General features: G+C 36.8%; 3 protein-coding genes across 5 annotated transcripts; 1 reads left to right on the top strand and 2 right to left on the bottom strand.

Moving 5' to 3' along the window:
• Nucleotides 1-139: 139 nt before the first annotated feature.
• Nucleotides 140-5,763, bottom strand: cdk5rap3 (CDK5 regulatory subunit associated protein 3). 2 transcript variants are annotated; one of them, XM_030122650.1, is made up of 14 exons: nt 5,608-5,763; nt 5,118-5,166; nt 4,781-4,912; nt 4,183-4,283; nt 3,941-3,989; nt 3,500-3,678; nt 3,263-3,399; nt 2,839-2,983; nt 2,118-2,216; nt 1,854-1,935; nt 1,668-1,756; nt 743-948; nt 384-555; nt 140-290 (listed from the first exon to the last, which is right to left on the bottom strand). In XM_030122650.1, exons 1-14 carry the CDS (start codon nt 5,611-5,613, stop codon nt 225-227), a joined length of 1,512 nt encoding a protein of 503 aa, XP_029978510.1. In that variant the 5' UTR covers nt 5,614-5,763; the 3' UTR covers nt 140-224. The 2 variants fall into 2 exon arrangements, with proteins under 2 accessions (XP_029978510.1, XP_029978511.1); XM_030122651.1 differs by having other exon boundaries at nt 5,118-5,163; nt 5,608-5,757.
• Nucleotides 5,764-6,473: 710 nt separating this feature from the next.
• prr15lb (proline rich 15 like b) lies at nt 6,474-12,285 on the top strand. Of its 2 annotated transcripts, none has more exons than XM_030122331.1 (2): nt 6,474-6,529; nt 11,272-12,285. In XM_030122331.1, exons 1-2 carry the CDS (start codon nt 6,510-6,512, stop codon nt 11,624-11,626), a joined length of 375 nt encoding a protein of 124 aa, XP_029978191.1. In that variant the 5' UTR covers nt 6,474-6,509; the 3' UTR covers nt 11,627-12,285. The 2 variants fall into 2 exon arrangements, with proteins under 2 accessions (XP_029978191.1, XP_029978192.1); XM_030122332.1 differs by lacking the exon at nt 6,474-6,529 and adding an exon at nt 7,004-7,156.
• Nucleotides 12,286-12,711: 426 nt separating this feature from the next.
• On the bottom strand, nt 12,712-16,150 carry pnpo (pyridoxamine 5'-phosphate oxidase). Its single transcript, XM_030122330.1, has 7 exons — nt 15,967-16,150; nt 15,292-15,416; nt 15,102-15,201; nt 14,971-15,024; nt 14,763-14,891; nt 13,693-13,763; nt 12,712-13,612 (listed from the first exon to the last, which is right to left on the bottom strand). Exons 1-7 carry the CDS (start codon nt 16,147-16,149, stop codon nt 13,450-13,452), a joined length of 825 nt encoding a protein of 274 aa, XP_029978190.1. The 5' UTR covers nt 16,150; the 3' UTR covers nt 12,712-13,449.
• Between the last annotated feature and the right edge of the window lie 73 nt (nt 16,151-16,223).

The following is a 16,223-nucleotide window of genomic DNA, read 5'->3' as shown; positions in this document are numbered from 1 at the left end:
GTTGTGTATTTCAATTACTTTTGCCACTGTCTATAAATTTTTCCAGGTAAATATTGTGAAGGTGCTTTGTGTGTTTTATGTCCAATTTTCTTACTTCTTACTGTTTATGGAAAATGTAGCTTGACAGAACAAACAAGACTTTACTTTAAATAAGTCTTTTATTTTCTCAGAATCCATAAAGTAAACAACATTGCCATAACTACAATATGTAAATGTTAAGTCCACTATATGGTAACACCCATCAAGTTGACAGGCCGGTTGTTGTATCGCTTTGAAATGTCTGCTTCAATCTGTCAAAATAAATAACAGTGAAAACAGTATAATGTAGTAACAGGATTACGTTATGTGTGAGAGAAACTGCTATTCAACTAATCTACACGTACCAGCTTCTGGAGTTCCCGAGTGCATCCTGCCAGCAGGTCAACACGAGGCTCCAGTCTGGACTGTTCCTCCAGTGCCTCCTGCCTCTTCTCAACCATCATAGCACTTTTCAGCACCAAAATATCTGCCTGCTTCAGCTTCTGTCTCAGCACCTCTGACACACGTTCAACGTATCTGAACATACATTTCATATAAACAACTGTTACTAAAAACAAAGGGCAAAATTATCCCAATTATCATGTATTTTCTTTCCTTTTGCAATAGAAAGAACTGACAGCAACATTGTCACTGTGTTCCTATTATTAAATGTTTTGAACATATAGAACAATTTCAACATGATGTATGACATTTATTAGTGTACCTTGGTGAGGCCTGTATCATAAAGAGGTGCTGCATCCGAAGTGAGGTGAGTCTGTCCAGAAGTCCGTGCACTTCTGATAGCATTTTCTGAATATGTTCACGGCTTTGGCCTTGGATGACGGAGGGAGCCAGCTGGAACTGACTCATAGCTACTATATCTGCTTCTTCACTCATCTCATTCAAACGCTGGGTCAGGAACACCTCAAGCTATGAAATTTAAAAAAAAACCCACGGTTACTTATCTGAGAAAAATGTTTGTGTGTTCTCATCTAGTAATTAAATTAAGATGTCAGTAGTTGTTAAATCAGTAAATAAGTGAGTACAATTTAGCAAAGTCCTAAAATAAGGAACTTACCATCAAAGAAGTTCCTACATTTTACAATTTAACAACAAAGGACCCACTATAAGCGGAGAAATTACAGCAAACTGGAAAACAGCAAACAACATTTTGCCAGTTCTCTTTTGAGTTAAAACCCAGTGGAACTGAACACCATAAGTGATTTTGAAGCTTTTAATACCAGGGCAAAACTACGGCTTGAATAAAAGCACATCTGTGAACACTCAAATACAAAATGGGATCACAATTTTCATTTTTAGTCATTTTTGTTTCAGTTATTATTTGTACTATTTGTTTGTCTATGCTTGTATTGTTACATGTACATTGCATTACATTTATTTAAATGCAACAATAACAACATGTATTGTCCTTATCAAATCCATTCAAATATATACCATAAAAAAACAAACAAGACAAAGCACATAGTTGCATTTCAGAGGCTGGAACTGGACATTTAATTTAAAAATGTTTCAGCAATGAATGAATCCTTATTGCTGGTGATGACATTCAAGTAATTTCAGCTGCAACTGATCTGTAGAAGTGCTGTATATTGTGAATAAATCTGAATAATTAGTGTTTTTCTTGTTACCTCCATCAGTTCATCAATGAATTGGCTGCGTGACTGAGAGTTTTCCAGAATAGATAAAGCATCCTCACCCCTTGCCACACCTTCGGGACCTACAAGAAAATGTACATGTTTTTTAGTAAACACACATTTCAGCTGCTGTGCATGTGATTAATTTGACAGGAGGCAATAGGAAGTAAAGATAGTTACAGTCTGTTCCTGCATCTACAATTTCAATTTCGATGGGAGCTGATTCACTGTCTCCCCAGTCAATACCATCTGCACCAGTGTCCTGTTCAGAAAGAAAGAAACCGTAAGTTAAGAATAATGAAACTGTAAAGTATAATTGGTATAACTCCTGTTTCTGTCCATATTATTCTTCATTTAACAGAATATTTTTATTGCGCTTATTTAAACAGAATAAATAATAAGTGTACAAAGAAATTAAAATAAAAATAGAATCAAGGCTGTTACCTCAGTGCCAGGCTCCAAACTGATGCCCCAATCAATTCCATCCTCAACTTTAATGCCACAGTCAGTTTCTTTGCCTGTGCCAAAGTCTCCCCAGTCAATCTAAAGCAGGTTTTTAAACCACAAGGAAAGACAATTCAGTGAGGAAAATCTGTTGCAAATGAAAATGTAGAGATTCATTAGTCTGACCTCTGCTGGAATTTCTGAATATATTTCATAGCAGTGTTACAACAATTAATTATAATTTTTAGATAATTGGCAATTTTTTGATAACACCAGCCAGCTATTACTGAACGACGTAAAGCAAAAAATAACTGCAGACACATCTGCAGTGAAGGCAAACTGTGGTAGTCTCATCAGTGTGGCTGCTGTGAAATTATCCTATTCTTTAATTAAAATTTACATAAATGCATGGTACATAGAGTGCATAATATGTCTACATAAGGAAACAGAGACAATGAAAACATAAAAGTGTTTAATAGTCGCTAATGTTACATTCAGCAATTTGTTGTCTCATTTGTTACTCGAATTAAACTGCATTTCATCATATTCAAAAAACAGCAATAAAAACAGACTGATATTAGATACCAGCTGCATTATTTTTGAAATAATCATTTTAGCATCTACATGTGGAAAAACTCAAGCACTATTTAAAATGACGAAAAATGAGAAGAAAAAAAAAACAACAACAAAAGAAGAGCTGTAAATGGGACACAAATCTAACCATATCCTCTGTGACTTCTTCAGCTGGTGCTTCCTCCACAACAGGCCTCTCAACAACTTTGGGGACATTCCCAGTTCTCCACTCATAAAAGGTTGAGTTTCCTTTCTTTTGGACAAATGTCAGCATAGGCAGGACTGGTTCGGACCTAAAAATAAGAACATGTACACTTTAATGACTAAATAACCACCACAACCACTCAGACATTTTTTAATATACAAAGATGAAAAGGCAAATTTTCAAGTTGTATTTTCATTTTCATTCAAACTCTTGTAAGTGACAAACACAGTGTAGTACACTGTATTGTACATCTTAAAAGACAATTAAGCACAACTATCAGCTGGTATACACTGGGATTTGAATGATGTTAAAATCAAGACAGTATAGAGAACAAAGAAGAAACATTATTTCTTTACACAATACTTACCACTCACATACAAAGTTTGTGAAAGCAGTGTAAAGTTGGATTTGCTCCTCAAACTTGGCTGAATCCTTTCCAACTTCCTCCAGAACCAATGGTAGATCTTTCACAAGAGCCTGCAGCTCACGAGCCACATTATCTCCCTGGCAAAGTAGAAAAGAGACAACAAAATATAGAATTGTGTTCAGTTCAGAATCGCTGTTTTTAATGTTCTGCTGTGGATATGCATGTGTTTGCACTTACTTTGATGCCATACTTTTTGCAGGCAGCATAATAACGTTCCCTCAGGTCTGCAGCTGAGCTCTGGCACTCTACTTCCCGCCTGCTCAGCTCCTGCTGCAGCTGCTGGGCTTTGGCCAGCTGCTTCCTCAGAGCTGGGCCTTCATAGCTGACATTACGACTCAGCAAACTGGCCACCTCCGCTGAGATGTACAATAGAATTACTATTATTCAAAAAATATGTATATACAATAATTTCTAGGTGTGCATTAATGGCCCAAATGGTTTACCTCAACCTGAACACTATAAACAAAATTACAATTTACTAACACCTTACCTAAAGACAAGAAAAAAGTGTTTTTGGGCTGCAGGCAGTCTTATAATCATATTTTATAGGGATTTACTGCCCCTTATATATTATTCTCTGGGTGTACACAGATATAAAATGTAAAGGTTTATACTTACCCAAATAGACACTGTCTGCCTCATAGAGGGACACAATCTCTTGCCAGTCCTAGAACAGAAAAAATACAATTCAAATCCAAAATATTAGAAGTCTCACAATTTCAGCTGATAAAAGCAGAGCACTACAGCACAAATTATCCAAACCTATTAAAACCTAGACTATTTTCATTATCCTGACTATCCATCTGGAAATAAGACTAACTTGTTTCAGGTGAAAATGCAGCTTTTTCACGTTTTCTCACCTTCATCCTCTGAGAGGAATATCTGCCAAAGATGTTCTTAGATGAAGCCTCTGTTCCTTTCAGAATTTCCACTATCCTCAAGCAGTGAAAATAGTGAATGTCTAGCAAAAAAAACCCCAGCAAAACAGACACAGGTTTATAAAAGACAACACTTTATACTGACTTAATTTTTAACAAAAACTTTGCTTATACCACTGGGAGACATACTCTACATCACACAGTAATACACTTAGTAATTATAAATGGACCAGGTAATTGCTTGGTCAATGTTTTGGGCTGATTGTTCGTCATTAGGAGATTATTCTCAGACTTGTTTCAAAATTCCATCTGTAAATAATAAAGTATTATGATTGGAATTATCCTGATCTGATCATATCACAAATCCTGTAAATAAATGATGACGATGATGATGATGATTATTATTATTGTTATCATTATTATTATTATAGTATTGTGTTCAATCACATATAAAAACAACATGATATCAACATTGTATGTTGATTATTGTCTGCTTTGCTCTCTAAGTAATCAACATCAGTGAATGAAAACCATTCCTGTTAATAAGAACCAGAGTTTTAAGAAGTTTAAAGAAACCTACATGAGCCAGAAAGAAGCTGCTTGATCTCCTCATTCTCTGGCATGTCCTGGATGGCAGCGTTGATCTTCTCTCTTATTAGCTTTACTGCACTCTGCCATTTCAAATTGCAGTGGCGTCTGTCAACCAGCCAGTCTGTGAACACAGCATAATTTTATATTACCACTAGCAGCTTTGGTATTATTAAACCTGTTAAAAGAAACATTTAAAGTAGGAACAGTGGACTATGGTTGTCTTAAAGAAGAGTCTTTATACACCTATTACATCTGTGTGTGCGTGTGTGTATAAATAATTAAATAAATGAATGCGTGTATGTTTATTTATTAGTCTTTTGCCTTACCTACAAGCTTGCTGGTTTGTATGTCGATAGGAAGATTTTGGATATTCTGCTGAAATGAGAAGACGGTTTGTGAAATTTGTCATTAACAGCAGAACAAGGCCAACATTGCAAACCACTGAATAATAATTATTATATAACAGTTAAGAATGTTTTCAACATTATACAGTCAACTTTTGACCTTAAACACCACTGAGACCCAAACAGCAACAGATGTAAAACAAAACTAGTTTTATTGTCCAAAGAACAACAGCTGTATTTAAGTCACAGAGAAAACATTGGTTATTGTCGTTACAGGGGCAAAATAAAGAACTATAACAGCATGTAGACCACATATTTAACATGAAAGCGCCATCATTAAACAGAAGTTTGTGTGGATAAATGTTTTTTAGTTCTATAGTAGGATGGACCTTGACATCAACAAAGCTAGGTTGGCTCGCTAGCGAAATTAAAACGGAGGTATTAATACGAAATACATTCTGCCAACACTCACCTCCATTGTTTCGTCCTCGCTTTATAACGAAAGCACTTTATGGACTTCACGACTGCATTATATCTTTATTTTAAAGGTTTTTGTACGGGATTATTCGCACCATCCGGCTATCACTGTTTATGACACGTTACGAACAGGACAGCCAATAGAATGAGGCAATGTTAGAAACTGACCAATGGCATCCCACTTTACTGGCAGCTGCACCTGATTGGTGAATACTGCCGATACTGATTTCAATTTGTCCATAGAGGGCGTCGTAAACCTTCAGCGGCCTGTAATGATGGTCATAGAGTTGATGAATAAATGACAATAATACACATATTTTAAAGATTTAAGCAAGAAAATGCAGGTTGAATCTCCTGTTTAACTAGCATGAATAACATCCTTTTTCGTGGTCTCATGCTAACGAGCCACAGAACATAAAAAGTTTTAATTATATTCGGCTCTGTTAATCTAATTTTATTCTATTATTGTTCAGTCTCTTTAACGCGTGAATCTGAGGTTATGGAAGCTGAACCACTATTTATTTATTTATTTATTTATTTATTTATTTATTTATTTATTCATAGCTAAAGGTGTTGGTTAAACTTGATGTTTTAATGCATTTCAATAGTAACACATTTTCACTCAGCTGGCAATTATATTGTAATAGTTTATATTGTATCAGTGCTACTATATTAGTTACAGTGTTTTGATTGTAGTGCCACTGTTTCAGAAAAGCACAGGAACTGTTTTAGTTGTTGTTTACTGGTTAAAATCCCCAAACAAATTTTTTCTTAACCTTATTGTTAAAAAATGAATGGCATGCCTGGCTGTGTGTGGTGTGTGAGGATCACACTGCCATATAAACCTCCATTTACAGCAGCTGCATCTCTCATGTGACCTCATATCAGGTAATTTGAATGTCAACCAAACTTGCAAAGTAAGTGTCCATTTACTGTCTGTGATTTACGCAACTCATGCAAAACATCACAAGCACTTTTCCTTATTCAGAGACTGTTTCGTGCCTGCATCTCTCTCTGTCTGTCCATCTGTTTTTGTGTTTTCCCCTTGGTTACTGTAGTACTTAGTGCTAAGAGTGGTCTTAGAATAATGAAAAAATACAAGTAGACTGCTAAATGACTTGCTTCTATGGTTCAATTCCATGTTGACCTTGGACTGGTTTCAAAATGCAACCAGTGAAGTGATTTTGTTTGCAGTTTGGAAAGCTGCTCACCTCTCAGGTAAACTCTCTCATCAGTGATCCTGATGTGCATTGGGTTGGCCCACAGCAATGCCTCACTAAATCACATGGTTGCAACATTTACTCTTAGGTACTTAGCTGGGCGGGCTTTAGGTGAGTGTTTGAGGAGGGTGTGTGTTGTAGTGGAGCAGAGAATAGAGGGACAAGGTAGGATAGAGCCAGAGGAGAAGGGATGCTGCACTTGTGCTTGATCACCTAAGAAGAAGAATTTAAAAACAACATCGTGAAGAGGTTAAGAACCTGCGAGCATGGCAGGACAATTTCATGTTTAAAGGCAACTCCCTCAGCCAGCTTTTCTTCATCAAAGTGAGTAACATCTTTGTGCACCTAAATAGTAAAGTAGTTGTCACAGAAAACTAAAGCTTATGTGCTTGCAACAGGTTTCAACACAGTATACAAGTCTATAAAAAGAACCAATTAACAAGTCAGTTGTCAGTTTTATTCGGTTAAATGTGCAGGTAATACTTTTCATCTCAAGTTTTTTTAACTGTCATCTTTGTTTGGCCACTAATCCAACATTTGAAGAAGAAAAGTAGTAGTCATTAAATGTTAACACAATCATTCTATTAATGTTTATCAAGTTAGTAGTGATACAGTATAAGCAGACATGACAAGTGCTCAAAGAGGTCATTTACCCTTAAGCTGTGACTTCCATCGCATGTAGATAAAACACTGAAAATAATATTTTGGATTATGGTTTCCAGATATTTTTTTTATTTTACTGATCAGGAAAAGTATCAATCATCTAAACTACTAAACAATTCACTCAACCTTGGTGCTATGGGTCAGCAGAGAAACTGGCACAAGGAATGAAACCTGAGAATCTAATGAACTTCCAACTTGATTATAAGGTCCTCAGCGTCCTTGTGCCCTTCTCTTCCAGCTAAAACATTGTGCCCCTGAAAGTCTTTGCAGCTGGTTAGTGATTTCCGAATGTGGCCACAGTTTTCCTTTCCTGCTGTGATCTCTGAGGCTTTGCTGAGCGGCTCACCCCCACATAACAGAATACATGGTAACTTATTAAAGAGAACTATGGAGGGCCTCCTTTATGTCAACACGCCTTTTTGTCTCAAAGGTCACATCTAAGTCAAACATGGCATACTAAAAGAAATATGTGTGCATATTGTATGACTATTTTTCCTTACATAACATGATGTGAAAGTGCTGTTCTGGCCTTTGTTGTCACTTGGTCGGCAGAAACTGCTTGATGGAAAGTCAGCAATACTATGCAAATGCTTTGTAAATGTTTGCTATAGAGCAAATGTATATTTGAAAGACAAAGAGTAGACATGGTGCTGAACTGAGTTGGAAGTCATAAATGATAAATATAACATTCAGCTCTTTAATCTGAAGTGTAACGTGTAAATGTGCTGATGAACAGAAATAAATACTTGGTGTGTTTGTTACTGCAATCACTATGGCATACCAAATCAACAAAAGCCTTTTGTCAACAACACTGTCTACCTGTGTGTAGACACAAGCAAGGCAAAAATAAGTACAATAAGAAACAAAGGGCCAAAAAGTCATGATAAGATGAGAAGAACACAGCATGAGTTTGTCCTTAAGAAATCTGCCTCAGGTTAGTATTTGTCTTAGAATATGTAAAGATTAAAGTCTCAAAAGTGATAAAGACACAAAAACTTTAGAGGTTTGAACACTTGCGTGCCTTTTCTGTGCCAGATGCTAAACATCAGGGAGCTCAGATAAGGGTGAGATGAGTGTGTCTGCAAAGGGCAGGTATATTTGCATAGGTGCTACATGATAAAATGACCACACTAAAGAGGATTTGTGTAGGACCTTACTTCCTGTCAAGCTCACAAACAGAAATTTGTATTGATGGTGATTTGGTTTGAAATCTTTCATACATTCTATTTTAATGCTTTTCATGTCTCTTATTTTAATTCACAGTTGGATGTGTTTTTTTCAGTTTTAACACTAAAACCACATGAAACTCAGTAAATCTAATTAACTACATTAATTATTTATGGCGATGAATCATGTTACTCTTATAGGGGATTTTTTGAACTTACTTTTCTAATAAACATCATACTTCATGCTCATGTTGAGGCACATGCTTTTCATGCATCATAATATTGTGAAATGGTTTTGTTTATGCATCTATGGTGAGTCAATGTTGATTTGCTAAGGAAGTTATCGTAGTAGTTGGTTTTCCAGGTGATTCAGAGGTAATACCTTTGGAGGATCAAATGACACAATAGGTGGGTGTAAAAAATTTGTAAATGCTGCCTCTTTGTATGAATAAAAGTATGTTTGAAATACTGTATAAAACATTTTAAAAAGGAAGTGACAGTTGCTCTTTTATTCCATGCTGCTGACCGTGTCTTTTTTGCTCTGCTATTATATAACAAGTTTCTTAGAGCAGCCTTAAGACAACAGCTTGCTTCCTCATCAGCCTAAGCTCTTTTTTCTGAGTTCATATCAGATCACATGTAGGGGACAGTGGATACTCTTCAGATACTCATTAATTTATCAGCTGAGAGCAGCGTGTCAGGTGTCCTTTGCCATTAGGTTACACCTCCTAATTATGGAGTTGTGTCACAGATAGAAAGAGGCCATTCACAATTACTGTCTGCTTTCTAAGGATGGGTTTAATAGATGCACACATCAAGAGTCAAGAGGTTTTTTTTTGTTTAAGTAAGTCAATAATAGAATAATTATCTGATATAATAGCACATTACATCTTTTTCAATTGTATATTTATGGACACGCTTTCTAAAAATCCTAAGTAAAAAACCATACCAGTAATAGTTTGATTGCTAACCTTTCTTCTTGGTAGTTCTTCAACAGTTGCACCAAGAAGAACTACCAGGAAGAACTACCAAGAAGAACGATGACCTGGGCAAATAAGAACCTACACAGATATTGCTAACCTTTATTGTGGTTAGCAAAGGAGTGATACAGTTTACTCCACCAGGTTACAGACTTCTGCTATTGTCCAAAACTATGCAACACTTCAGAGACCAATGTTGATAAGTTCCTTTAGCTTTGATTACAGCTTGCGTTCATCGCAGTATTGTTTCAGTAAGTTTATGCAATGTCACAATATTTATTTCCATTATTTTTGGGGTGCTGAACATTACTGAACTTAGACTTTTCCAACTGAAACAACCCCAGATCCTAACATTGCCTGCCCCTACAAGCTTGTACTGTACGGACTAGCCATGATGGGTAATCATGTCATCTATCTCCTTTGTACCCCTGATGCACCCATCACACAGGAACATGACCTTTATACATTGAACCACAGGTCGATATTTAAGCTCTCTATCAAACTAATGGTTTTTTAAGAAACAGGAAGTTTCTCACTGCATCATTTACAGTTAAAGAACATATTTCTAGCTGAAACATGTTAATCACTGCAGTTATTATCCAATGAAAGGATGTAAACTCTTTGCTTTGTTAAATCCATGTGGGAACTAGGCAGTGCATATGAAAAGACTAAACACAACCCCTCACAAATGTTTTGTACCTATCCCAGTTTGAAATATGATTTCAAAGGGAATAGAAAATAGCAGCACTGCCACTATTTCTTAAAAATGAAGTGGAAAAAAATGTGATCACTTGTTAAGGACTAAAGTAGGTGGATGACAACTACATGAAGAAAAAAAAAAAAAATTCTAATAGGATAGGGTGACAGTGCATGGTCACTGAATGAGGTCTCAACCCAGTCAAATAGGAGATTGAACCCAACTATTAGAAACATCAGCATCGTGAAAATACAAATGAGGGAGTGTCTTTTGGATGAAGGGCAGTTATCCATCCAAAATAGCTGACATACTTGTAGAATCAAGTCATGGTGCATTGAAGCTGTTCTGGAAGGAAATACTGAGACATTTTATGGTGTTTTTTTCTGTTAATCTGTCACTTATTTTAAAAGCTACAGTAGGAAGAGGAAAATGTGAGTGTGGTTTTATTTGGTGAAAAGAAATTAGTGAATATCATCAACATTTGGACATAAAATTGTTTAAGAGATAACATGAGATAAGATAAGATAAGATAAGATATTCCTTTATTGATCCCACAATGGGGAAATTCACAGTGTTGCCAGCAGCAAACATACACATAAACATACACATACACGTAAAACAAACAGTCATATAAATTTGAATAAAAAAGTGTTTAAAAGGAGAGTGCAAATATGGTTTGATGTGAATGTAGTGCAAATGGTTATAAATATAAAAAAAATATATAAGTACGGATTTGAATATATACAGATTTGGACAGGTGCGGTTTTAGATATATAAATATGGTGCCTATAGACAGTGATGCATATAGACTGTGATGGACAACATAAGTTCTGTAATATTTCATGCATTTATTTATCTGGAGTGACCAAAACAGATGTCATCAGTATTATGCCCCTCTGAGTCCTAACTGTGTACTTGCTTTGTGCCCTTCAGGTTTGTTGGTGCCATGGCTGACCCGAGCTGGTGGAAGCTGACCTTCAGTCGCAAGAAGAAATCTGAGGCTAAGGTGCTATATGAGATCCCAGCCGAGTATGGCAGTAATACTGGGAATAAAGAGCACTCAAGCAATAATCCCCCTCCAGACCATATGGACAGCCAGTTCAATGCCAGACTGGAGAAGATTGTAGATAAATCTGCTACCAAAGGCCGCCATGTCAAGGTGTCCCACTCTGGCCGCTTTAAGGAGAAGAAGAAGGTCCGCGCCACACTGGCAGAGAACCCTAACCTGTTTGCTGAGCACAACCTTAGTGACGAGAACCATAAAAAAAACAAACAGACTGAAAAATAACATTCAACGCATACCAAACAACACAAACTTGATCATAAATGTGTCATATGTGAGTGTCACAACCCCAGAAGTAAAGATGAATTAAAGATGCTAATACCTACAACAAGCACAACCACGGTGATACTTAAGACATGCAAGGTGGATAAACACGTGTTTCTATGCACCACACCCAAGCAGATACTGAAACCGGCAGACTCTTACTCACGCCTACACAAGCATCTGATATCAGCAACCATTAGACATTCACCCAAGCGAAGGGAGGCTCAACATGGTGCTGAAGACATTTTCATAAGGATTTCATTAGGGTTTTCTTTCTCAAACTGAATATATATTCATTCAGTGACTTTCTTGTGCTGACTATTGTATAACTTGAAAAAAAAATCAGTGATATGAAGGTTAAGGTTAATGTCTAAACATATATAGTACTATTCTAGATTTTTTAAACTATGAATGTCAATCTTTTGGAATTTAATGTTGTTTTGTATGTCTTACGCAATCAGTATGTGAAGATAACATGTGCAAGTAAACCATATGCATTTTTTTTTCTATAACATTTTTATGACCACAGTAAATTTTAAAAATTATGTTGCTGGCTTAACTAAAACACTGTGGATACTCCACTTCTAGGCTTAAATAACATTTGTAATTTATATAATCTTTTCTGCAATCCTGAAGGAAAACTACATGTTGTTCTAAATAAAGATAACAAGATGCATGAATGTAAAGGAGTCTTTTGCATTTGTTGTTTATGCCACAGAATACATGATCTAAAATTTGACTTAAACTGTAAGTGATTTTGCATCTATTTCTAGTGAAATCATTCCTGTGGGTAACCTGGTCAAGTTTGCTGCTTCATAGACACTGGAGACACAGACATATAATAACAATGCTTTACATTTTAAAATTCAGCAAACTGCATTCATTTATTTCAACGCTTAGCTGCAGATATATGTCAAGAAATTACTCATCTTCTTGCTACCCCTACTTCTGTTTCCCTTTTCTGTCCTGCACAAAGTCTTTTCTCATTTTCAAACATTGCTTTCACAAGTCTCATTACTGCCATCTGGTGGTAAAAAAAAAACGAAAGGTTAAAAATTAAAAATTTATTACTAGCTTTATTCAACAACAACCACTTAAATTCCTTCTCAACAGTACAAGTCTTAGACGATACACATCACAAAATTGGCACAATCAACATCCTCAGCTCTTTTAACCTCATTATTAAAAGGCAACTGGATTTACTGTGGACAGATTTAAGACTGCTACAATGACTCCATGTTGAAACTACATGACTTTTCATGCTTATAGGGAATTTCAGTGCAACTTGTACAGATAAAGTTACACCAATGGAGACAAAATGTAGTACCACTATGACTGTAAGCACTGACAGTACTGTGCTTTTAACATTACAACAGTTTTCACATCCCAGAGGTTTCAGTGATTGTTGTATAACTTTACTGTCGGTCATTATTTAACAAGACCAAGTGGAGTTTGATCTGCTGTGTCACTATGTGTAAACTGTAATACACAAAGTCATTTCTGAATTCATACTGCATGGAAAATGTCAAGTTGTACAGTTAATTCAGACATTGCTGACGTTAATTAACTAAGGTGAGGATGAATAAACAGCACATTGATGTTTGGCTTGTAGATCATCCTTCATACAGCAGCACCTCTTTAATCAACATCATATATTTTCCATCATTATCTGGGTGCTTACTGCAAATCAGGCATTGATAGTCTCTTTTTCAATTAAAGAAAAGGTTTTTCTCTAGATAACTATATATGTCCATGGCTGCAAGAGTGAATATTTTCTGTCCTTTTCATGGAGACAGACGCTGGTATGCCCAGCCATTCTCTGCAGGATGCTGAAACTCTCCCAGCTCCTCTTCATTTTTCACTTTGGTGAAGACAATGCGGTCGTGAAGTCTGTTGGTTTGACCCTGCCAAAACTCTATCAGGTATGGTTTGACGATATAGCCACCCCTGTAGGTTAAGACAACAACGGACACTTAGTACATCAGCAGACTATGAAATCTTACAAATAAAAACAAAACAGTGCTTACCAATAATCGGGCATAGGCACTTCACAATCCTTGTACTTCTCTTCCAGTTCTGCATTTTTCTGTCTTAGATACTGAAAAAAAGAAATCAAGCCATTTACAGTGTATAATTTACAAAAAAAATAATATGGTTTTTGGCACAGGTGGTAGCAAGTCTTTCAGCCTGAACCCAAACTATTTTCACAAATGATTAATAAGAGCCAACATTACTCCTCTGAAATAACAATTGAACCTCTACATTTACGACACATGCATCATATATAGAACAAACAAAAAAAAGGTTCCATATTTCATTGTATATGAGAGTATAGGAAGTTTCAAATGTTGTGGACAGATGTTCTTCAGTTATTTATACATTGCGATTTTCTTGTAAGCTTAAGGTAAAGGAAATTGACATAAGTTTGGTTGTTGCATGTCAAGTGTGTTATTACTTTAAAACTGAAGACATCGAAGCACCTACTTCAGGTCAGGATGAAACCGATTTGGAAAACGTTTATGCATTACCTGATGGGTTTGTATGCAGAACTTTAAGACATGAATATTATGGCTCCTTTGCCTTTTGCCATTGTTTAGGGCAGGGGTAGGCAACCCCGGTCCTCGAGGGCCTGTATCCTGCATGTTTTAGATATTTCCCTCTTCCAGCACACCTGGTTCAATTAATGATCAACTCATCATCAAGCTCTGCACAAGCCTGGTAACGATGTAATGGCTTCCAGGTGTGCTGGAAGAGGGAACTGTCTAAAACAGGGGTTGCCATCCCTGGTCCTGGAGAGCCACTATCCTGCATGTTTTAGATGTATCCCTCTTCCGATACACCTGATTCAAATGATAATCCTATCATCAAGCAGAAGCCTGATAACAACCGTCAGGTGTGCTGGAAGAGGGAAACATCTAAAACATACAGGATAGTGGCTCTCCAGGACCAGGGTTGGCCATCCCTGATCTAAAACATGCAGGATTCTGGCCCTTGAGGATGGGAGTTGCCCACCCCTGATTTAGGCATTGGGATTTGAGTTGTTGTGAGTGTAAAATCAATAAATATTACTGTCAAAAAACATAGTTTTGTCACTTACATCTCTATTAGGAACTGGAGTGCTTTGTCTGCTCACAACAGCTCCAATCTGACTGCTCTTTGGTCGAGAATGGAAATAGTCACAGGAGTTCTGAAATGGGATTCTCTCCACGTTGCCTTCAATGCGAATCTGCACACAGTATTATAAAACAATGAAAATTCATTCTCATATCTTGGACAAACTGATGAGACAGATGTTGTGCATGTACCTGTCTGTTTATGGGTTCCCAGTAGAAAACCAGGCATGCATATGGATTACTCTCCTGTGAACAAAGAACAGTTAGTATGACTGACATGATGCAGGCCTGAATTAGACAAACTACTGTATATACTCACTAACCAATTCACCACCCTTTCGGCTTTCGTAATTTGTAAAGAAGCGGAAACCGTCATTGCTGTAACCCTTCAGCAGGACCATACGAGCAGATGGACGTCCATCCCTAAGTTGACAGTCAAAATGTTTATGTTTAGAAAAGCCAGGAAAGCAAATAAGAACTGAGATGTTGGATGTAGGTGGTAGTACTACTTACTTAGTGGCAGTGGCTATGCACATTGCATTTGCCTCTCCGATTTCTGGGCACTTTGTAGCTTCATCAAACCAGTTTCCGAATTGCTTGATTGGGTCCAGAGAGGCCAACTGGTTCTCCTCAAAGCACTGTAGACAAAACAATAAAAATAAACAGAAAACATTTAAAGACAACGGTGAGATTGCACATTAGTAAAGTCTATTTGCGCAAGACCATTAGGCAAAACAACTTGTATTTTTGTCTCTATGTTTCTTCATGTGTGACTGTTTTAGCAGAAGAGAGCGATGATCATTTTATTAAGAACTAAAATATAGAAATGACATACTGATGCATTGGTATGAGGAACATATTGCTGCACATCGAGTACATTTCCTGCAGGTTCTCAAAGAGTGACAACCTCTGTTAAATTATACTGAATATTGGAGACGATGCGTTTGCCCTTGACCTATTCGGGGTCCGTTTGAGCATTTCTATATTGCTGTCTTGGGCCATTACGTTCCCAAAGCACGTCTGAAACATCTGGAGAGCATGGAATCGCTTGCTCCACATGTATTAGGACAAACCAGGCTGGACTTAACAAACACTCACTCCAACGTCACCGCACAAAACTGAGTGAAGGGTTTGAGTTACACCTCTCACCTGTCAAAAATAACTTGAGTATCTAAAAATGCTGCTCACCTCCTCATCCCCTTTGTATTTTTTTCTCATGTCACTCAGGTCCATACTTGTGCCCGTTGATGTTGTGCAGAAAAGCCTGGAAATGACGCTTCGTTGACCCACTGCCACAGAGGTACAAGGTTGGAGATTTCTGCCAAATAAACTAATACTGCTCAATAAATTTCTACTGAGTATGCGCCTCATGGTTGTTAAACAGCGTATGACGTAAGCACGCATTACGTAAACTATTATGAAAAGGTTTTGTAACAAAGAAAAGA

This window comes from Sphaeramia orbicularis, chromosome 19 (assembly GCF_902148855.1).
Source record: "Sphaeramia orbicularis chromosome 19, fSphaOr1.1, whole genome shotgun sequence".
In the NCBI taxonomy this organism is placed as follows: Eukaryota; Metazoa; Chordata; class Actinopteri; order Kurtiformes; family Apogonidae; genus Sphaeramia; species Sphaeramia orbicularis.
Note: the sequence above shows the minus strand (reverse complement) of the source record. Positions and strands in the feature narration are given on the sequence as shown.